The sequence below is a fragment of the Chionomys nivalis genome, chromosome 20 (assembly GCF_950005125.1).
Source record: "Chionomys nivalis chromosome 20, mChiNiv1.1, whole genome shotgun sequence".
Taxonomy (NCBI): Eukaryota; Metazoa; Chordata; class Mammalia; order Rodentia; family Cricetidae; genus Chionomys; species Chionomys nivalis.
This window is the reverse complement of record NC_080105.1, coordinates 35604930-35629457: the sequence shown is the minus strand read 5'-3', so window position 1 is coordinate 35629457 and position 24528 is coordinate 35604930. Positions and strand designations below refer to the sequence as shown.

Below are 24528 nucleotides of genomic sequence, written 5' to 3'. Positions count from 1 at the left end.
CCTCAGTTTCTATTCAGAAAAGGGCAGGCCTCCCTTGGATATCCACAAAACATGGCATATCAAGTTAGAGTAAGACTAAGCACCTTGCCTTGTGTTAAGGCTGGGTAAGGCCACCCAGTATAAAGAAGAGCATTCCCAAAGCCAATAAGAGTCAGAGACAGCCACTGCTTCACCCTTAGGAATCCCACTTGACCTACATCATGTCAAATGGACCTTTGGACTCATTGATTCTTTTTTCTGCTTCATCAATTCCACTGCCAAGGATTTCCTATTGGAATTATTTAGAACTCTTTTTAAGTCATTTCATAGGCATTCGTGTTTGCAGAGTTCATTCTTGGAATATAGTTTATTTTGGTTGTTTCACTAGTGTTTCAAAAGCTTTGTATGCCTCATGTCTGAGGAAGTGATCACCCCTTACAGCAATTTCTGCTATTCTTGGGAGTGGTAGAACCTTCCTCTGTGGTTTAGTTTGTACTTATGATTACACTGGTTTGCAGTGATCACCGAGACTGTCCTTATTACACCAAGGCCTAGCGGGAAAGCCTGTTATAGGTGTTCCGAATAATGAGATTGCTGGCTGTGCTACACTGGTACAACCCCGAGCTAGGTCCCACAGGAGGAAAGAACAGCTGGCTGAGTGCTGTGGTTTCTTCTCATCAGAAGATGTTACAGATTGCCGTTTCTTGTAGCTGGGCAGGGCCACATATTAGGTTCTCAGACTGAGATCTCTATGGTCACTATTCGGCCACTTAGGGTGGACAGTGCTAGACAATACTCCATGGGGCATGCATGAGTGTGTATTTGCCTTCTGACCTTTGGTATCCTTAACGCAGAACACTGAGACTTTATGAATTAGCCACTTGGACACTAAGCCTTAGTAGGCCTGCATTCTCCACCATGGTTAGTCACCTACCTATTCCTGCCTTAAAACCTGAGAAATGTTAAAGACTGTATTAAAGTATGGCCATATAGAAGCTTAGATGCTAGAAATAGGTAGGACCAAATCTTTCCTTTGGAGATTGATCACCAGATTGGCAAGGGGACTTTCAAGGAGAACAGCAGAACTAGATAGAAAAGCCCAGGCAGAGACTCAAGTCTGGGAGATTTGGTTATCTTCACATGATGATACTGTTGGCCAGCCTCAGTGGTGATACAATCCCATGGTAGTAATACATAGTAAGCCTCTGAGCTCACCACAGCGTGAACCTCACCCTTATTATCTGTTCATATATGGTATGTGGTCCATTGTGCTAATAACTCCAGTGTTTTTCCTTGAAGGAGACAAGAAAGTGCCCCTTGTAAAGGGTTCTCAAATGTTGGCGAAACTGGAAAATTCCTAATCTGCCACCGTACTCTAATATCAAATCTCCATGTCTCTTCAGAGGCAGTGTTAGCATGATTTCCATCTACTTATAACAAATTTTGAATGACCAACAATTATATGAAAACCATAGCTGTAGAATACTTTAGAAATGGAAGAACAAAAATAAAATCTTGAGGTGACACTGGTGACTAGCTCAGTTGTAACTTTCTGCTTTCTTTGAGGAAAACTAAAATGATTCTTTCTATATATTTAATATTTCATTGTTAGATATTGTCAATTATTTGGATATTATTCTCTTTGACTTTATTGAAACATAATAATTGGAAAAATTAGACTGTTTTGTAGCTTATAAAAAATAGATCAGTCACTAAGAAAGAACAGCAGTGAGTCTGTGCTTTCAAAATCAAATAACTGGAAACAAGATTTCTTTGTCTTTTTTCTGTTCTTGAGTGGTTTGCCAGACTTTTAAAATGTGACTAGCTCACATTAACTTTCCTATCCCACCTTTTTTACACTATTTTGAAGAAGTTAATGAAATGAACCTAAGACCTTGCTTCTAAAGACACTGTACACTTCAGACACAAGAGGCTGGAACTGACCAAGACACTTTCTCCCTGAGCATTAGAGCTCATAGTATTAGAAATTGCTATGCAGTAAAAGCTGAAAATCAATGAACAGTCCTACTCAGAGGAGACATCTATCAACCACAAAAATGACAGGTTGCAAACAATATCCCCCAGTGATGCAAAGATGCCACTTTTATCTTGGGGATAACCAACAGCTGTCTAATTGGACCTCAGGTGAGGGGGTCCCTTCAGGTGTCAGACAGGGACATTAACACCTCGAAAAAAATTAGAATCAAAATCTGGTTCAGATAGACTTCGTCAACCTGAGTCAGACTTTGGGGAGTCTAATGCCAGGCAGTTCATTGACAGCACACTTCAAGCAGTATGATTTGGGAAAAGGTTTCCAGGCAACAAACAATCCAGTTCTAGGTGCACAATAAAGCTGGAGGTGTGACTACCTAGAAATTCTTTTACAAGTACGTGTGATCATGAGGGTGCATGCTATAGCTAAAAGGCCTAGAGTTTAGTGTGTTTTCTGACCAATAGCATAGGTCAGCAGGGCACAAAATATCTGTGATGACTTCCCTAAGGATGGGTACTGGTCTAGAGAGGGAAGAGTCTGGAATAATTATTTTGGGAATTTGGGTGAGGTCTGCCTCCACAGATAGCAAAAATCACTGGGTCATTAACAAAATCCACTCACAGATAGCAAAAATCACTGGGTCATTAACAAAATCCACTCTTGGCTCTCTGGATGGAATTCAGGTATTTGATTTTTATCTCCTCCAATTACACCCTTGCGTGGTTGACATTCCTGGTTCTCTCAGTGCTTCTCTGTGAGTACAAGGACCTCTGTGCCCCCAACACTGAGGCCCATTCAATAAAAGAGAATCCTTGCCTGGCATTTATTGTAAACACAGACAACTGCTTATGACCATCATCCCCAGAGAAGAACTTTTTACTATCATTTTCCTAAACCAATATACTTTCTAACTTGTCGGGTCCAGTTCAACATGTTAGTCCATGCTTGGGGGGAAGAGTAAGGATTGAGAAAGAACTAGACAAGAGACAACAGACAGAGTCAGGAGGGCATCTAGTAAATACTGAGATTTGTTTCATGTTTATTTCTCATAACCTTTATATATCTTAATTCAAAAAGGGGGGAAGGCAAAAAGACTTCTTTGCAATGATACAAGGAACCAAGTAATTACCTTCTTAATACCTGAAACGTGAAGTAACCACACCCTAGGCCAAAACATACTGTTAGCAGCTACACCTGAGGTCAAACCTCCTGTCATATAACCCTGAAGGAGCAAGAATAGGCCTGAACTCTCTGACCTTTAGTCAAGGTGGAACAGATCCACTTCTGTGGGCTCCCACACTAACTGTGCTTTAGATATTTATCCTTACTCTCATAGAGGCATGTAGCTTTTTTTTGTTTTGCAACAGAGACTATTGAAGAGCTCTGCAACTGATCACAGTGAAGAAAATAAGTGACCGTGGAGTTCCTAGCTCCAATATATGCACCAGTAATGCAACCCCTACACCAAAGGCTTAGAGAAAATCACAGAAGAGGGGTGGAAAGATTATAAGAGCCAGAGGACCAGGATGTCTGCTGCTAGAGTATCTTCCAGACATGGCAGGGAAGCTGTACCCATGAAATCTCAACAACATGGTTGCCTAAACAAGACCGACACAATGGCACTACCAGTTGGCATAACAATATGGGATGGAGAAAATATTCCAAGGTCCTACTCCTAGATAAAAAGCAACAGGCAACCAATGGCTGCCAAAGGAAGGAGAATCTGTTGTCTCTAGGGATGAGCTTGCTGATGGTTTATTTAACCAATCCCAAGTGGTCAGCTAGGAATAAGCAGGAAGAGGGAAGGCGAGCTGAGAATGGATCTGTGTATGGGCAGGATCAATGCATAAGACACACGTGTGTGGAAATAGCACAGTAAATCCCATTCATTTGTACAATTATTATGTTTTAATAATTGTAAAACAATTTCAGTACATGGATATCTCCTGCATTCTGCTTATTATTCCAGGTTATTCAATTTGCTGATACGTAGCTGTGAGTAACAGGTCCTTGGGATCTTTTTTATTTCAGAACCACATGTTGTAATTCTTTCTTTTTCATTTATGATTTTATTTCATCTTATGCTATTCTAGCATTCTCACATTTCTCTTTTTAGTTTAGCAATTTTTTAACCTTTCTATCTTTCCCCCCTTAAAAACCTACCATTATTTTTATTGTTTTTTTCTATTTCCTTTATTGTTTCTTTGTGATTTCTTTTCTTCTGCTCATTTGAGGCTTAGTTTGCTACTTTTTAAATGTGTCTTATTGCCATTTATTATTACTATTATTATTTTATTGCTGTGCATGTGTGCTTATGATTTGTGTGTGTGCACGGATCCTCCTGTGCAATGGTGCGAGTGTGGAAATCGGCAGTTTTCAGGAATTGGATCTCCCCTTCTATCTTGGGGTTTAGGGCTCAGACTCAGGTCGTGAGGCTTGTGCAGGAGGTCCCCCTTCCCCTGTTTAAAGGAGGCTTTTTCTACATAAAGTTTTAAATTTGTTTCTTTTCCTTTATTCTTCTCTTATACAATACATCCTGACCGCATCCTCCCCTCCCTCTCTCTCCCAGTTCCTCCCCACCTTCCCTCTTTCTAAGATCCCCTGCTCCTTAGTTTCCCTTCAGAAAAGAGCACACCTCCCATGGATAATAACCAAACACTGCGTAACAAGATGCAATAAATAGACTAGCCTCAAATGCTCACATCAAGGCTGGATGAGACTTCGAGAGCATTTCTATGCACCATGCCACCATCTCTCTAGCCTATGCCTAATTGATTCTTTTCACTTGTGTTGATTGCTGCTGTTCACGACCTCTCTAGTACTGTTTTCCTGAATCCCATATGTTTTGGAATGTCTTGTTTTTAATTTTGGTTGGGTCCTGATTTTACTTGTTTCTCTTTGATCTTATCTACCCCATTGGTTATTCAATTGTTTAACTTCCACACATTTGTGTTTTCCAGCTCCCTTGATACTGATGTTGAGTTTAGTTACTTTCAAGTTAGAAGAGATACTTAACATAGTTTCTATCTTTTGAAATTTTTATGATAGTCTATGGTATAACATATGATCAATACTGAAAAATATTTGTGCCTATTTGAGAAGAATATAGGCTTTACTCCTATGGGGTGGCCTGCCCTATATATGCTTGTTAATTGTTCATAATAGTGTTGGCCAAATGTGATGTTACATATTAATCATGTGGACATTATAAGTCACTATTGAGAATGAGTATTAAAGTTTTCTGTTATTATTATATTTCTGCCTATTTCCCCTTTCAAACTCATTAATTTTTCAGATACCCAGGTGTTCTGAAATTCAGTGCACTTGGATTCAAAACTGTATATCTTCCTGATTAATTATACTTTTAACACTACATGAAAACCTTCTTTGCCTGGAGTTATTTGACTACACACACAGACATAGACACCCCTCACACACAAACACACACAGACATACACAGATACACTTTATCTAATATAAATGTTTCTATAAGAGGGAAATCATAGATATAAAGAGCAACAAATAGTAATTACAATTCTGCTTCCACAAACCAGGGAATGACTAGAACCAGAAGGAAGCTTGAAACTAACTGTTCCTTAGTAAATTCAGAGAACATGTGTTCCTGAAGATAGCATTCTTTGGCCCCCAGAGATGCCATGGGATAAATTTATAAAGTTAAGTCATTTACTTTATGTTACCTTATTATAGCACCCATATCAGAGACAGAGATTACAAATCCTGAAGTCACATATAGTCTCCTTTAAAGAGTTATGTTTAAAGTTAGAAAAAGTGAGAAAGTTGATGAGGTAAATGATGCAGAGATGAGAAGACTAAGAACAGGGAGGTAAAAACAGACATAGGGGACAACAAACTTGCAGATATTACCAACCTCATGTTATCTCACTATGGATACTCAAAGATCAAACAGCTTCCGTGGTTTACTCTAGCCAATTGTTAAACACACTCTCCTCTGGTATTTAGAAAATAGCCAAAATAGACAGCTTATCTGAAATCTGTTTGCATGATATTTTTAATTTACTATGTCTCATCTTCTAAATTCTTTTTTGACCTATTTTTATAGTTTCGAACTTAGCATAATAGATAAAGCCTATTTATGTGCTGTTGGAAAATGTGTCTTAAATCATTCATTGACCTGAAGAAAAGGACAGATGATTATTATTAGATTTTTTTGTGATAGGGTTTTTTTTTTTTGTAGCTTTGGAGCCTGTTCTGGAACTAGCTCTTGTAGACCAGGCTGACCTCGAACCCACAGAGCTCCTCCTGCTTCTGCCTCCTGAGTGCTGAGATTGAAGGAGTATGATACCACTACCCAACTCACTTAACAAAATTTTAAGATGGGTTTGAATTTTTCTCTGGAACCTAAAGTTCTTAAAGTTCTCCATGATATGGCTAAATGTTGAGGAAATAACTTGGGACAGGGGTAGCAGTGTGAGAAAGGTTTCAGAAGGTAGTAAGTCCATGCTGTGTGTAAGGGGTGTGTACATTGGGAGAACAGAAAGACCTGGTCTTATTGGGAAGCTACTAGAGCATAGTAAATGTGGGGAAGGAAGACAGATTTACTCACACTGAGGAGTAAGTAGTGATAAGGTTTGGATGAGATTGTGGAGACACAGTGGGAAGGCCAACTCCCAGGATCTATAGACTAAAAGGTTCTTGTTGCTAAGCAATCGGATCTAGAACTCAGTCCAATGAGAGACAAAGGAAGAAAGGATTTCTGTTCTCTTTGTCATGTGAGTTCTCGGAAAGCTTTGCTTATAAACCTATTCTTATAAATGAACCATGAATAGGTCCACACCAAGAAATCATCACTACATCGCTTGGTAAGCCTCTCAAGAGCTTAGGCTTAAAGGACAAGAAGCTCATGAACATACCCACAAATTTGGGGAATTCTTCAAATTTTGCGAAGGACTAGTGGCTCCTATTATTTCTTATTCCTCTCTCTTATTTGGAAAGGACAAACTTTTTAATGTGCTGTTATTCATAGTTTATGAAATATTGAATTAGATCATAAACAATGGCAAGGCCAAGATGATGATTAAGATACATGGACTGATAAGCTGGGTGAAACTGAGAAGAGGAGATGCTGGAGACAGGGTTTAAAGTTCTGTACTAATATGACTATGCAGGCTCTTTTATATGATAGGTATCGTCACCATCATTATCACCATAGAGTGTATGTGTTTATGTGAAGGAATGGCTGAAGGCGGATGTGGGCATATGTAGAAGTCAGAGAAGAACTTGCAAGAATTGTTTCTCTCTACTGTAGTTTTCCAGGCTGGAATGCAGGTTGTCAGGCTTGACTGCAAACACTTGTAACCCTTAAGCCATATCTGCACATTCTTTCAGTTGAAAATGTCACAGTCCTTCAGAACTTGTGGCCTCTTTAGTCATCATCTAAAATCCTGAAAGATGTGAAAAAACTAGCTCAACTTTCAGGTTTCTTTACCAGTGACCTGTTGTCAAGATGAGGTTTTAGTAATGAATCCTGATAGTTTTGTATGGTTAAGTTTATTAGCAATATTATTGATAAATCATCAGCCTTTCCATCACAAAAATATTAACTCTATGATCATAACCAAATATACACATATGCTTGTTGTTATTACACACACACATATCAAAATAGATGCAAACAGAGAATCAGCATGTCAGATTTTTTTATTGATTTTTATTAGCTCTACATTTTTCTCTGCTCCCCTCCCTGCCTCTCCCCTCCCTCCTTCAACCCTAAATGTACTCCTTTCATAAGTATAATCAAATATAAATGCATTTGAGAAACAGACATCAAGCCAGCACACCTAATTTGATTATGCTATTGTTTATTGATTCATCATATGGAGATATCCATTACAGACGAGTCCACCTTTGACTCTGCAGTTTGACAGACCTGGCATAAGAGAGAACAAGCAGGGTTTGTTACATGGGAGTGCATGTTAAATACCATGCTTTTAACATGGTAGAATATTTTTTATACAAGTCTGCTAAGAACTATGTGCAACTTATTAAAAATTGAAGAAACCACTGATACTCCTTGATTGACTATAAATCAAACTTATCTCATTAAAGCAAGTGGCTATTTCACAATAGCCAATAGAAGTTTGTTTTCAATATTAATGTAAATATGGTCTCAAATGTGTATATATTTTAGGGGACAATACAGTGAAATCCATGTGTTTGTCATCAAGGTCTGAGATTATCAACCTGTGACCCACTGTGACCCTTCTGAACAACCAGAGTGTGACTATACCTCATCAAAATTAAAGAGCAAATCAAATGCACAATATGAAGTCATGCTTTGGTCCAAATGCTAAGCCATATTTATATAAAGCCTTCTAATTTAGCCAGCTCATCATGAAGCCACTCTTTATCACTGCCTTCTTTTTCCTGTTTCATAAGGTCCCCCTGCCCTGATGGATCCAGTCTTCCAGAAGACAGAGTATTAAAGGTCATTGCCGCATGAGATCAAGACAAAATAAAGATCCTGGCAACAGAACCACATCCTGTCCTCCTTTGCTCTCTCCAGTAGGACAAGGTGGCTATGAGTGAGGTTCCAGTACATGTAAGAATCGTTCTCCTGCACGTATGGCTGAGGGTGTTGCTCTTTCCTTCTATATGGCCCCTGACCTGGTTTGCTGAATTCAAAAGCCTTCCAGAAGTAGTGATACCCTTGAGGGTAACCATCTCTAGTAGAAACATGAGTCTTGCAGGCTGGAAGTCCTATAGCCTACACTTCGGAGGCCAGAGACACATTATCTCCATGAAGCCCCAAAGCTTTCTGGTATCCAGCCATCTCTCTGTGTTCACCTACAGTGATCAAGGAGACCTCATTGAGGATCAGCCTTTTGTCCAGAAAGACTGCAATTACTTTGGTTTTGTGGAAGGAAACCCAGAATCCATGGTTGCTCTTATCACCTGTTTTGGGGGTTTACAAGGAACATTACAGATAAATGACACAGCTTACGAAATTAGACCCAAGAGCCCTTCTTCCACATTTGAACATCTAGTTTATAAGATAGATAGTGAAAAAACTCAATTACGTTCCATGAGATGTGCATTAACAGATGAAGAAACAGCAGAGCAAGTGAGACCTCAAGAGGATGATGACTCCTCCAAAACACAAGTTGTCTATGGGACATGGTGGACTCACAAATTGTATATTGAACTGGCATTGGTTATAGACCATGAACAATTCCTTTATCGAGGCCGTAATACTTCTCTTGTGCTGCGAGATGTATTCATGATTATGAATGGACTAAATTACTTCTTATTTCCAGTGGATATTAATGTGGCTTTACTTGGACTTGTAATCTGGAGTAAGGAAAACCCCATACCAGTGAAAGATATATATAGTCTTTTGCCAGCATTTTGTAAGTGGAAGAGTGAACACCTTGATTCTTACCTACGACATGATATTGCACATCTCTTTGTGAATTATAATTTTAGTAACTATTTTGGCATAGCCTATGTTGGAACTATATGTAATAAGACATTTGGTTGTGGAGTTGAGAGTCCCTTGGGAGAAAATTTCTTTACCTTTGGGTGTATCGTGGCACATGGGATAGGTCATAATTTGGGCATGCCCCATGATGGGATATTTTGTACATGTGGAGGAGGACCATGTGTGATGTCTCCTACAACAAGATGTTCCAGAAAATTCAGTAACTGTAGTTATGCTACATTGTGGGAAAATACAGCCAAAGCAAGCTGTATGTACAATAAACTCAACCTTTCGGATACCTATCCGTTTAAGTTCTGTGGGAATGGGGTAGTTGATGAAGGTGAGGAGTGTGACTGTGGATCCCCCGAATTATGTGAATATAGTCTTTGTTGTCTGCCTGGCTGTACTCTCAAGCCTGGAGCTAGCTGTGATACCGGGCTATGCTGCAGCAACATTTGCCAATTCCTACCATCTGGCACTCTGTGTAGAATTAAGGAGAGCGAATGTGACCTCCCAGAATGGTGCAATGGAACTTCACCTGAGTGCCCAGAAGATGTGTTTTTACAGGATGGAAGCTCTTGCAGTGATGGTGGCTACTGCTATGAAAAAAGATGTAACAGCCATGATGAACAGTGCCGGAGACTTTTTGGCAAGGATGCCAGGAAAGCATCTGACAGTTGCTACCAGGAAGTCAATACTTATGGTGATCGTTTTGGTAACTGTGGAATAATAAACAATGTATATGTGAAATGTAATAACTCAGATATCCTCTGTGGAAGAGTTCAGTGTAAAGAAGTGAAAATTCTTCCTATTTGGAGGAGCCATTATACTGTACATTGGACTCATTTCAAGGGTGTCTCCTGCTGGAGTACTGACTACCATTTTGGGATGAGCATCCCTGACCTTGGTGACATAAAAGATGGCACACACTGTGGTCCAGAGCATGTGTGCATGAACAGAAAGTGTGTCAATAAGTCAATCTGGGCAAGTGAGTGTTCACCAAAGACCTGCAACAAGAATGGCGTCTGCAATAACAAACATCATTGCCATTGTGATGATGGCTGGAGTCCACCATATTGCCTGCTAAAGGGCACTGGAGGGAGTATTGACAGCGGTCCATCTTCTGGAAGCAAAAATAAGGAGAAGGATAAAGAGAAGGAAAAGGACAAGGAGATGGAGAGGAAGTCACAGGATGATAGCTTCATAAGTTGGATATTTCCTATTTCTTTTACAGTTTTGCTTTTACTTTTATTTCTTTGGATTATCAAGGGCTCTACACCATCACCTGAGAAAGAAGAGACTAAACCATCACATGAGGAAGAAGAGACCAGCACTTCTCCTTCAACAGCTTCAACTTCAACTAACACAGAGTAGATAGAACATTTATGAAATTACTCTTTAACGTTAAACGAAATTTCCCACATAGGAATTTTTAGTGTCCCAGTGGGAGAAATGCTATTGTGTGTATTAAAAACTACTGATAAAAGATTCCGGCAATCTATGATAGGTCGGAATAATGCACTTTCATCATTCAATAAAAATAAGAACTATCGTATGGCTACTCTTTATAGCCTGAAAACATTTAGGTAACTTATTTCAATTTTTAGTTTATTATTTAGTTTTTTAAAAGAAAAAAAACTTTTTTGGGTTATATCTTATTGAGTCATTGGCCAAAGGTGATCCATAGAGCCCTCAAAATACCACCGACTACAACTGCCAAATCTACTCATTACTCTCCACTATCTAATGGGAAGGCCCTACTGCTGAAGAAGTTGCACACTTACTTGGTGACATAATTCAATAAGTGTTTACATTAGTGGTTTCTTATTGGTCTTGTAGAATTGTGTTGAGTCCGGCTGTGAGACATTTTTTTTGCTGAGGAGTGGTGGTGAGATTTTTAGGTACTGCTTCTGTTTTAGTGAGGGGTTATGAGTCTGAAGTAAGTTTGTTCTGTGTTGTGTTGTTTTGCTTTTAAGACAGGTTCTGACTCTATAGACTAGGCTATTTTTGAACTTGTGCTGTTCCTGCCTGAGTGTGCCAAAATATGGCTTACAGGTATACCCCACAATGGCCATCTAAGACTCATTTTTTGTTCTATTTCTTTTTATTTGTTTTTGTTTGTATTTGTGTTTGACCACATGGCCTCGTGCATGTTTGGCAAGCATTCTCCCACCAATCTATATTCCCTAGGCTGGTTGATTTTTAAAATTCTAAAATAAATTTGTGTGTATATGTGTGTGCACATGTATATTTGTACCCTTGGAAGCGAGAAAAGGATGCTGAATCCCCTGGAACCGGAGTTGCAGGCAGTTGTGAGCTGAGCAGTGTGGGTGCTGGAAAATCAAACTCCAGCCCTCTGGAGAAACAGTGGTTTAGTTTTATTGGAATTAGTCCCTTTGTTTTTGCTGAGTAAAGATCCAACTCGTAGAATCCTCTGTGGCTGTATTTTTTTCATTGGTATCTCTCAATTACAAAACACTTACTCCTTTTCATTCTGCTTTGTCACAGGGAGAAAGGGAGCCTCCAAGTTTCATGCCTTTATTATTAGTCCTTCCTAGCAGAATGTTCCCATAGGGAAGTCAGAGGTGGGCTGTAAGCCAGCCTGCCTTCCTTCCTTCCTTCCTTCCTTCCTTCCTTCCTTCCTTCCTTCCTTGTGGTAAAGCATGTGGAGAGGGGAATTAAAAGAAACCTATGAATGATGTCATAAGTCTGTGTGTATCTGCTTGTTAGTGTAGATTGTTTCATGTGCGTGTACATGGGTCTCTTTTCCTGTGGAGGCCCAAGGTCAACACTACACACCTTTTTCAGTAGATCTTCACCATTTCATTTGCTTTTGTTTGTTTGCTTGTTTGTTTTGTGAGAGCCTCTCACTGCACCTGAAGCTCATTGATTCAGCTAAGCTTGATTGATCAATGAGCTTGTGAGAGATGCCAGTCTCTGCCTCACCAGAGCTGGGATGACAGAAACACACTATATGGCAGCTTCTTACATGGGTTCTAGGTATCCAAACTCAGATGCAGCGGGTGCAAGGTGCTTTACTAACTGGGCCATGTTCTTGGCCCCGGTAAGTCTTAACTGAGAATAAAAATTGTGTTTAGCAATTTAATGTAAGACAGCAGTTAAGAGTGATTCAGGACACAGTTATAGGAGACATCTCTAAGGAGACAGTATAATGATAAAAATTAAAACAAGAAAACCACATAAACAAGATGCTATGTAAGTTGTCCTCATTCTTGCTAGACACACTGAGATTTCAGATACCGTTATTGGTGAGAAAGAGTCTAACAGTCATAGCAGGGTGCTGCTTACTGGCTTGTTCCTCATGGTTTACTCAGCCTGATTTGTTTACTCACCCAGGGATGGCCCCACATGCCATGGCCTGTCCCTCCCCCATCAATCACTAATAAGAAAACTCCCAGAGATGAATCTTATGGGGGGGTGGATTTTCTCAATTGAGACTCCCTCTTTTTAGTTGACTTAAGCTTGTTTCAAGTTGACATAAAACTGGCCAGCTCGATGTTAACAAGGCATAAGTGATTTGTAAAATTAGCAGGAACATTCCTTCTTTTGTGGAATATTATTTTAACGAGGTAAAGATGTATTTCATTTGTTTATGCTGCAGAATATTACTTTAACAGTGTAAAGGTCTGTTACATTTGTTTATTCTGTCTTTGTTTAATTATGTAAAGATGTGTTGCATCTGTTTCACCTTGCCTGCCTAAGGCACGTGATCGGTCTAATAAACAGCTCACCAACCAATTGCTAGGCAGAAGGAAGAACAGGTGGGGCTGTCCGGGAGAGAGAATAAATAGGAGGAGAAATCTAGGCTAGAGAGAAAGGAGAAAAAAGAATGGGAGAAGCAGTAAGAGAGAAAGAGGGACACACCCAGGGTAAGAAGCTAGGAACAGAGAGAGAAAGAAAGTGAGCTGAGCAAAGGTAAAAGCCCTGAGGCACATGGTAGGTAGAAAGAGCTTTCTAAGTAAAAAGAGCTAGCCAGAAAAGAGTGAGGCTAGGCCAAGCATTCAGAACCAATAAACAGTCTCCTGGTCATGATATGGGAGCTAGTTGTTGGCCCAAATGAAAAAGCCTGGCATATCCTCCAACAAGGCCATACCTTCTAATTATTCAAACAGTTCATCAACTGGGGACTCAGAATGAAAATATAAAAGCCTATGGGGAGCATTCTCATTTGAATCGCCACAGCAACCAAGAGCAATGACAATAGCCTGTATTGTTTGGGTGGTCTGTGGAACTCTTAAGACCAACCTAAGGGCATTATTGCCATACCTGACAATGAAGTTTTTATTTGGCAACCTATAGCTTCTTGAATAAGCACAATATACTATATATGGTAATTCCATTTTTTTACTCACATATAAAAATTTACTATTACATACAATATAATATAATAGATTTCCATGTGGTCATTTCAAACATATTTAGTGCTGGTTATCCCTCCCTTGTACCCTACTCTGTCCTACCCTCCTATCCTTCTCATCACTTAAACCTCCCCATAATTCCTCTTACCTTTTCATATCAAAAATGTACAAAATACAACAGATAATATATAATATTATCACTGAATTATAAACCATCCAATTGATTTTTAGAGGTAATAACTATAAATGATAATAATAATTCTTTAGGTTGGGCAGATAAGGATGAAGAGTTACTTAACTGAACATTCTGGACTTTCAGAGATTCTATTGAGAAGTCGAGTATAATTCTGATAGTTCTGCCTTTATATGTTATTTGGCTATTTTCCTTTGCAACTCTTAATATTCTTTCTTTATTCTGTATGTTTAGTGTTTTGACTATTATGTGTTGGGGTCCAGTCTATTTGGTTTTCTGTAAGTTTCTTGTGCTTTCATAAGTTTATCCATCTTTAGGGCGGGAAAATTTTCTTCTATGATTTTGATGAATATAATTTGCGTACAAGTGAATGGTACTAGGAAAACTAGCCTGAACATGGTAACCCAGACCCAGAAAGGCAAACACAGTAAGTATTCACTCATAATTTGATATTAGACATAAAGCAAAAGATTACCAGCCTACAGTCCACAAGCCCAGAGAATCCAGGAAACAAAGAGGACCCTAAGAGAGATGTACATGGATCCCCTTGGGAAGGTAAAATAGACAAGGTATTTTGAGTAAATTGGGAGCATGGGGGAAGGGTGGAGAGTGTAAGGGGAGTGTGAAGGGGAGAAGGGAATGGAGGAGAAAAGGAGCTGGGGAGGAAACCATAAGGGATCAGGAAGGTCAAATTGGGGGAAATGTCAGAGAGGGAGAGCAAGGGAAGATATATCTTGATAGAGGGAGCCATTATGGGCTTAGTGAGAAACCTGGCACTAGGGAAAATCCCAGGAATCCACAAGGATGATCACAGCTAAATATCTAAGCAATAGTGGAGAGGGTACCTGAACTGGACTTCCCCTGCAATCAGATTGATGACTACCTTAATTGCCGTCACAGAACCTTCAACCAGTAATGAATGGAAGCAGATGCAGAGATCAACAACTAAGTACAGGGCCAAGTTCCTGGGGTCCAGTCATAGAGAGGCAGGAGTGGTAAAATGAGCAAAGGGGTGAAGAACACGATAGGGAAACCCACATAAACAGCTGACCCAAGCTAGTGGGAGCTCACTGACTCTGGACTGAAAGTTGGGGAACCTGCATAGGACTGAATTCGGTCCCCTGAATGTGGGTGACAGTTTTGTGACTTGACAGTTGATGGGGCCACTGTCAGTGGGATCAGAATTTATCCTTTTTTGGAGCCCATTACCTATGGAGGGATGATGGTGGAAGATACAAAATAATCCCACACTAGTTCAGAATTACGTATAATAAAGGGTTATTTATTTAGGGGAGACTTACAGATCACTATCCTAGAACACAATCCTCTGCAGAATGGTGAACAGGAACAGAGTCTAGCAGCCAGAAGTGAGAGCTGGGAGCAAGAGAGCAAGCACAGGATTTACAGGTGCATTTATAGTATAAGAGACCACAACCAAATGGGCTGGTATCTTAAAGACTATTGGCTGAAGGAGTGGAAAGAGCTCCCGCAGCCGAGGGATAACTTCCTGAGCCTAGATGTGTGTGTGTGTGTGTGTGTGTGTGTGTGTGTGTGTGTGTGCGTGTGTGTGTGTGTGCGCGCAGGTAGGGGTTGGTACTGCCTCAAGTGATGTGACAGATTTTGTTGATACTCCATGGGAGGCCTCACCCTTTCTGAAGAGTGAATGGGGGGGGAGGTGGGAGAAGAAACTGAGATTGGTGCATAAAATAAAAAAGATTATTTAAAAAAATAAAACAAAAAAGTAGTTACTTAACTGGAAGACTGGCTGTTGACAACATTTCCCTGTCTTATTTCTTATATTTTAAGTGTGTCCTATCTGAGAGACTTTCTTCAAGTTCGCTTGTACATTTTTTCTCCTGCAGTTCAAATCCCCTACTATCACCCTACAAGGAATTTGGTTTTGATAATTACACATTTCACTAGAGGAAGAAAGTATCAAAATCCGTTGAGTCCTTTGCTATAATCCCTACCTTCTTATAGAAAGTCACAATGTTTTTCTAGGATTCTACTTTGTCAGATGCTTGTCTGATCCCTTTGATCTAATGAGGAATTCATCTTTTAAATCTAATTGCTTCCTGGATGGAATTTCCCACCTGTGTGATCATGCTGTCAGTGGACCAAGAACCTCAGTTATCCCTTTCCAATTTGATGGTTTTATTTCTATTTATTGTCCAGTTTTGCTGGCTAAGATTTCCGGTACCATGTTGAGTGGGAGAGAAGAGAGGGGACACCATTGCTTTTGTTTCTCATCTTAAGGAAAAGCCATCGCAGAGGATAGTGTTACTCTGTGAGGTCTTCACATTTGGCTTTTAGGAGGCGCCCACCCACATATGTGGCAGTGGAAGGAGCGTTGCCAGTGGCTATCCCCCTGAGGAAAGAGGAAAACACGGAAAATAATGTGAATGATTTTCTGATCCTCTTTGTTATTTTTATTCTTTGCATTAACATGGCTTTTAAATAGGTATGTAATATCATCATTAAGGGAAGAATGCAGTGTGTCTACTTCCAATGAGGAAGAAAAGTTCAAAGCTAGCTAAGAGCACTTGAGGTGGAATAGCAGTTTATAATTTCACAGCACCAAATCTTAGGAAGTTTTCCGTGTCTTACCATTTTAGCATATGAAGCATTGCGTATTTCAGAATTCACTAATACAACATCCTAGGGATATTTAATACTGCAGGATCAGAACCATCAGTATTCATAACTAATGTTCTCTACTTTTAGCAATTTTGGTGCTTCACACTGTCTTACTGTGTTCTCAATAAGGACCCACCCCAGGGATCCTGCAAGTGTGTTTTGCTTTTGCCTTTCTCAGTTCGAGACTACCTCCCCTTTTTATGATGATTGTCATACAGGGAACAGGAGTCTTTGATCCTGTTTGCTCACTGGGAGTCCTCCCTAGTGGAATCTTTCTATAGGGGAGTTGGGGAGAGATTGGAAACCCTGTGGGAACTGTTTAATTGACGTTCCTGTCAGTATTGCCTCCGTGACAGTTCTCACCTGTGTGGCATCAGCAGCTATCTTTTGGCCTTTGATTACAGAATGTGGCCTACACCATGTGTGCATCCACAGAAAGCGTTGCCCTCTGTCACACTGGACAAGCATGTATTCATTAAAACCTGTACCACAGAGGGATCTGTGGCAGAAGAGATCACTGCCTTTGCAACGTCTCACTCAGGTGTCCCAGGAGTGGCTGTAAGGTGGCATCGTGGGTGGCTCATAGAGTAGGCAGTGGTTGCTAGCTGCCGGAGGCAATTTTTAAAGGTCTCTACACAGAAGGTATTATCAGCAGCAATTAAACTCCTTACATTATTTGTGTAGTATAGGATGCACGGCTATAAAACTTGCTCCATCCATAGAGTGCCTGACTGCCTGACAACTATGAGAACCGGAGGTCTCTAGAATCCATGGGAAAAGACTAGGTGTGGTGGCTCTGGTGCATGTGATCCTGGTGCTGAGCAGGAAGACACAGGCAGACTCCTGGGTTCACTCAAAGGCCATTCTATCCTAACTGGTGAACACCAGGTCAAGAGTCCTTGTCTTCAGGGAAGTGGGCAGAGTTTCTGAGGCTGCCACTAGAGGTTGCTTTCCTGTCTCCACATGAACATGCTCACATGTGTGCATGTGCACATTCACACAATTGCATTGCTCACACACAAACATGTATTTGCACATGCCACATACATGTGAAAATAGGGTCAAGAAGATTGCAATACTCTAATTCTGGGCAGACATTCCGAAGGGTTCACTGTCATGTTTCCTGTGGAAATAATACCAATAATCATACATTACAAAAAATATTATTGCCGGGCGGTGGTGGCGCACGCCTTTAATCCCAGCACTCGGGAGGCAGAAGCAGGCGGATCTCTGTGAGTTCGAGACCAGCCTGGTCTACAGAGCTAGTTCCAGGACAGGCTCCAAAACCACAGAGAAACCCTGTCTCGAAAAACCAAAAAAAAAAAAAATATTATTAAGAAGCAGATCCCTGTGCTGGTGAGAATATTTAGATTTAAAAAAAATATCAAACATGGAGAGCAATCTGAAATGATTAGAGCAAGCCCAGCCTGCCTCTGTTCAGCAGTACCCACTCAGGGCTACATGTGATTCCAGGGTGGAGATTTAACACAGTCAGGGTGAGAATGTGGAATGAGAGACAGGGAAAGCCCAAGTCTTTTGCTGTGATACAGCACCAAACTCATGAGCAGGGTATTATTAGTTGTCATTGCGATTATCATTAGCATCATGTATCGTCATCTTCAAGTAATATCTGGTAAATTTGAGGATTTTATGGGACCTTCTGTGTGAAGCTGAAATGTCTGAGTTCTATAGTTTCTGAAGGGGCTTGTCTCAAATGCACACAGGGTCTCTATACAACAATTCACTGATTTTGAATTTGAATGTGATGAGGCTGTAGAGAGATGACCGAGCCTCATTTAGATTGTCTACATTCTCAGCGAAAGGCTGCCTTCCCCGTAGGAATAATGCAGATAGGGGATGGAGAGCAGGTCCAACACTGACTGAAACACGCTCCCCTCTGTCCTTGGTCACCCAGGACTGAGTTGGAGAATCTAGATCCCTGGACTGTTTCTCTAACAGAGGAAATGGGGTGAAGTTCTTAGTATATCTGCCTGGAGGTTAACAGGCTGTCTTTATACAGTTACCTGGGAATGATTATTTAATTACAAATAGTTAGAGATAGACTTAGAAATATAGACCCCTTTATTATCTTGAGGTATGTCCCATATTCTTCAAGTTATTGATTGTGAAGGAATTTTGACTTTTGTCACAAGCTTTTCTTTAATCCTTTCGAGATAGTCATAAAATTTCATTTCTTCAGTCCATTTAGGTGATAAATCATAATTATTGACCTCTGGATGTTGAACCATTCCTGCCATCTGTGGAATAAAACTAACTTAATCATATTGAATGATTGTTTTGGTATATTCTTTTTAAATTATTTCTTAATTTTATTTATTTATCTTTTTGTTAAAAAGTTTTGAATGCAATATATTTCATCATGATTTTCCTTCTCTCAACACCTTCAAGATCCTCCTCATCTTGTCTTTCAAGAAAAAAAATTAACAAATTTAAAATCAAAACAAAAACCAACAAAAGAAAAAAATGCCTAAAAAAAAACAAAAATGAAACAAAATACACACACACACACACACACACCCATGCAAATCAATTTGAAATTCATTTTTGGTTGGTCAACTATTTCTGGGCTTGGGGACTGCAGTGGGAAGGGGTTGACATGTCCAGTGACACAGAACTAGAGAAAACTATTTCTCCCTTTCCAAGAAGGTATCAATTACAAATAACTCTTGGGTACAGATGTGAGCCCATGCTCACTTTCCCTTCTCAGTGCTGGGACACCATCTGTATTGAACCTGTGCAAGCCTTGTGCATGCTGCTGCAGTCTCTGTGAGTTTATATGTGTCCATGTCCTGACTGGTTAAGTCATCCATCCATCACTTCTACCTCTTAGAGTTTTTCTGACTCGTTTTCCACACAGATCCCTAAGCCTTGAGGAAAGGGGTTAGAGAGAAACATCTGATTTTGGAATAAGTCCTCCAAAGTCTCTCACTTTCTTCACACTCTCCAATTGTGTTAATTCCCATCTACTGCAGGAAGGATCTTCTCTGATGAGGATTAAGAAAGGCATTGATTTTATGGGTCTAGCGGTATGCCAAGAGGAGTCATTTCCTTGCTATGGTCCTTTGTCAGAACAACAGTATTAGATTATCTCCTAGGTTCATGACCTATCTGTCTAACATCAGGTTCTTGGACACTTTAGCAGTGTCTTGTGTCTGTTCCATCTCATGGAGTGAACTTTAAATCTAATTTTAAAAAGCATTTGGAATGAGTCCACTGCCAGGGTTCCCACAAACAGACCAGGCTATACAACTGTCACTCCATGCAGAGAGCCTACTTAGATCCCATGCAGGCTCCCCAGCTGTAGGTCCAGAGTCAGTGAGAAAGCACAAATTGAGATCAGCTGATTCTGTGAGTTTCCTGTTCTACTCTTGACCCCCTTGCTTACAAAATCCCCCCTCCCTCTCTTTGACTGGACTGGGGCTTAGCTGTGGATCTCTCCATAGGCTCAACCTTGAGGAGTGGGGGGGGGGGGAAGAAGGGGGCTTTGTTCCTACCTCAACTGAACTTACCAGGCATTGTTGACTCCCCATGGGATGCTTTACCCTTTCTGAGGAGTGGATGAGGGGTGGGTTGGGAAGAGGTGGAGGGAGCGGGAGGAGGAGAGAGAGGGGGAACTGTGACTGGTGTGTAAAACGAATGTAAAAATTTAGAAATAGCACTTGGTTACTTGCATGGTATTTGTACATGTTTACACAAGTATATCTTGCAGGTAAATTACCGAGGTAGGTCCCAGTGTTGGTAGCTGGGTGATATCGAGGATTACCTTTCTCCTGTAATGAAGAGAGTACCTTCCAGCACCATGACCGCTATCAGTAGGGTGAAGCTTCTAACTGGGCACAAGTTAAACTCTCCATGTTTGATAACATGTGTGTCCTCTGCAGCTGGCCTTATCATCAGGTTGTAAAAAGCCATTAGCAGCCTTAGCAAGAGCTCATGAAATTTTGTACTTGTTTGGCAAATGACTCCACACCAGGTAACCCATTCCTGGCACTAGAGATTTTACTTGGTGGCCTAAGATGTCTACTTGGTTTATTTTGGCAGGTCTTATGCCTTTAGAAAATCATCCTTTTATATTTCTTTTAGATTTTCCAGCTTGATGGAAAGTTTGTATTAATATATATCCTAATGGTGTTCTGAATTTCATTCATGGCTGTCATAATGATCCACTTTTCATCTCTCATTTAATTAATTTGGATTGTGGCTCACACGTTGTTGATCTTGTTTATCTTTCAAAAAAATGTAACTGTTTGCTTCACTAAATTTTGGTATTTTCTTTTATTTCTGCCCTGAATTATTTATTTTAAACTACTAATTTAGGGTTCAGCTTGTTCTTGGCTCTACAAAGTCCATAAATATATATTATTTGAGATCTCTGTGATATGTCAACGTAGGCACAAGGTTCCATATACTTTTCTCTTACGACTGATTTAATTTCGTTCGATCATCTTTTAATGCTGTGTTTATCTTCATTCATTTCTAGATGTTCCTTGATTTCTTTAACCCAGGCATCATTTAGTGTGATCTTTATTGAATTTTCCAGAGTATGTGTGTTTGATAGTTTCATGCGGTATTTTGTGGTTTCACTTCATTGTGTGTGATCAGATTGAAAACAAACAATTATTTCAGTTTTCATATATTTCTTAAGACTTCCATTTTGTCCTAATATTTATCTTAGAGAAAACATCATATATGTTTAGAAGTTACTTATTCTGTACTCTTTAGGTGGATTATTATGTTGCTGTCTGTTAAGTCCATTTGATCTATGATGTCATTTAATGAAGACAGTTATACGCTTGCCTTTTGCATATAGGGTGAGAATAAGCTGAGGCCATGTTGGCAACATAAGCAAAAGTACAGAAGGTATAATAATTATATGACTTATGGAGGAAATGCAGAATGATAGTAAAGAAATGAGATTAATTCATTTTGAAAAGTTATTGACGCATAATAGAAAATCTGATTACTCATACCGAGGAGTCAATAGAAAGCAAGCTGGTTGAGATGGTAAAGGAGCAGAGTAGAATCTTAGCCAGTTGCCAGGTTCTATAGCCGGAGAGTTTCTTGTTACCAAACAGTTCAATCTAGAACTCAACCATGTGAAAGAAAAAAGGAAGGTGGGGATGAATATTCCCTTTGTCGTGTAGAGCCTCAAAAATAATCTGTGTTTCAAATGAGGCATGAAAGAAGCTATCATTAGAAAAGATGATGGACATTGTTACTTGACCTGCCAGTAAGTCATTCAATAACATAGCCATAAAGGATAGGAGGACAAATAATTAGACGATGATTCCACACAATGTGATCCTTACCCAGTATCACAGACCTTGTCAGATATAAAGGATTATAACCATTTTCTTTCCTATTCTGCTCTACTCGCTTGACTGGGCATCCTAAACATTTTGAATGTGTGGCTATTCTTGCCTAACACTGAACTAGACACTGCTTCAGAAAAAAAAAATGTTAGGTATTAACTGCAGTACAAGGATTGGTGGATTAATTTGATGAGGTTATGGAAAAAAACAGTGGACAGAAGATTTCGAATGCCAGATTTAAGGTTTCTGAATCATTCAGCACAAGGTATAAATGATGTCACAGTCACTCAGGAACTATGGCATTTGAGCCATTTTATAAAATATCGTAGGCAGAACAAAGACAATCCAGAGTGTTTCTTTTGTTTTCCTTTGAGAAGATTGCATGGCAACATTTAAAGGATAAATTATGATGAATTTATATTGGTTAATTATTAAGAGTTTTACATCACGAATTATAGGCTCAATGTCCTTTATTTATGGCTAGAAACCAAATATGAGTGAGTACATCCCATGTTCCTCTTTTTGGGTCTGGCTTACCTCACTCAGGATAGTGTTTTCTATTTCCGTCCATTTGCATGCAAAATTCAAGAAGTCATTGTTTTTTACTGCTGAGTAGTTCTCTAATAGGTATATATTCCATACTTTCTTCATCCATTCTTCCATTGAAGGGCATATAGGTTGTTTCCAGGTTCTGGCTATTACAAACAATGCTGCTATGAACATAGTTGAGCATATACTTTTGTTGTATGATAAGGCATCTCTAGAGAAGCTAAATAAGAAGGTGAATCCAAAGAAAAACATATAGGCATCCTCCTGAATATTAAACTTCATCAGGTAATGAAAGGAGACAGAGACCCACACTGGAGCACCGGACTGAAATCTCAAGGTCCAAATCAGGAGCAGAAGGAGAGAGAGCATGAACAAGAAACTCAGGACCGTGAGGGGTGCACCCACGCACTGAGACATTGGGGATGTTCTATCGGGAACTCACCAAGGCCAGCTGGCCTGGGTCTGAAAAAGCATGGGATAAAACCGGACTCACTGAACATAGCGGACAATGAGGACTACTGAGAACTCAAGAACAATGGCAATGGGTTTCTGATCCTACTGCACGTACTGGCTTTGTACTAGGCAGTTTGGATGCTCACCTTACTAGACCGGAATGGAGGTGGGTGGTCCTTGGACTTCCCACAGGGCAGGGAACTCTGATTGCTCTTCGGGCTGACGAGGGAGGGGGACTTGATTGGGGGAGGAAAATGGGAGGTGGTGGTGGGGAGGAGGCAGAAATCTTTAATAAATAAATAAATTAATTAAAAAATTAATTTGGGGGGATTTCTTTTGAGTGAGATGTTGTAAGGGTGAGGAACAGATATAGAGGGACTGGGAAGGGAGCAGTATTTGGGTTTATGGTATAAAATTCTGAAAGAGTCAATAAAGAATTATGTTATAAAATAAAAAAGAGAGTTTTACATCAATAATAAATCAATGTTTGTCATCAGAGCATGGAAAGCAATATGATGGTGCATGTCTATAATCCTAGCCCTTGTGTGACAGCTGCAGGCTAAAGGACCATGAAACCAAATTCTCACAGTCATATACTGAAATCCTATCTTAAGAACTCCAAATAACAACAACAATAAATCACAAAGACGTGGAAAACAAATGATAGTATTACAGATGTTACTCACAATTTAGAAATGTCGCTGCCAGAAATTTTTCTCTTCCTCTTTTCTGCCATGTTCCCGAAACGTTTTCTGCAGTAAGCCTAGAATGTGTGAACGTGTGTGTGCTGTACACCTGTGCTCACTTGTGAGTACACATAAAAGCACATTTGAATAGGCACAGGTAGATGTTGGATGCCTTTCTTGTCCTTACCTTATTTCAGGATAGATCTTTTAATGCTCACAGTACTTACTAATGTAGTGAGACTGTGTGGCCAAAAACTCCCAGGAATGTTTCTGCTTCTGTTCATTCAGGTGTGCGGCCTTGTTTGCTAGCTTTGGGTTCACAGACAGAAATCACCACCCCTGATGTAGAAACATGAGTTCCGGGGATGCAAACTCAATCCTCACGCTTGCCCCACCATCAACTCGTGTGCTAAGCCATCTTTTCAGCTTTGCAAGCCTCTAATATCTTGCCCTTGATGACTTTATCCAAATCATCAAGGCACCATGATTATTCTAAAAATGAGATTGGTGTTTGACTGAAAACAAGATCCCATATATGTATATTTAGTGACAAAACAAATATTCAGGAAAATAATTCATTTAAAACTCCAATGTTGAATAAAAAAGAATTCAGTAAAAACTTCTTGGTTTTACAAGTTAATATACTTTGACTTAAATTCAATAATAAAAACAACATGTGAAAAAATAACAATGTCAATTTTCATCTGTGTTCCTATGTCTTGAGTTAAAAAATTCATAAAATTAAGAAACAACATGAAAACAAGTAAAAATTATTAAAGAAGCATGCGACGTGTTTTAAATACATTTCACAATGAATTTATCCTTCAACTAAGGTATCAGATTATCTTACCTAAATATCATGTTTCC

General features: G+C 39.7%; 1 protein-coding gene across 1 annotated transcript in view; it reads left to right on the top strand.

Annotated features, from left to right (window-relative positions):
- LOC130862626 (disintegrin and metalloproteinase domain-containing protein 24-like) overlaps nucleotides 1-24528 on the top strand; it is a 31514-nt gene that overhangs the window by 6233 nt on the left and 753 nt on the right. Inside the window, exon 3 of the mRNA XM_057752337.1 lies at nucleotides 8520-10638. Within this exon, the coding sequence (XP_057608320.1) occupies nucleotides 8520-10638 (2119 nt within the window). The remainder of the gene's footprint in view (nucleotides 1-8519; nucleotides 10639-24528) is intronic.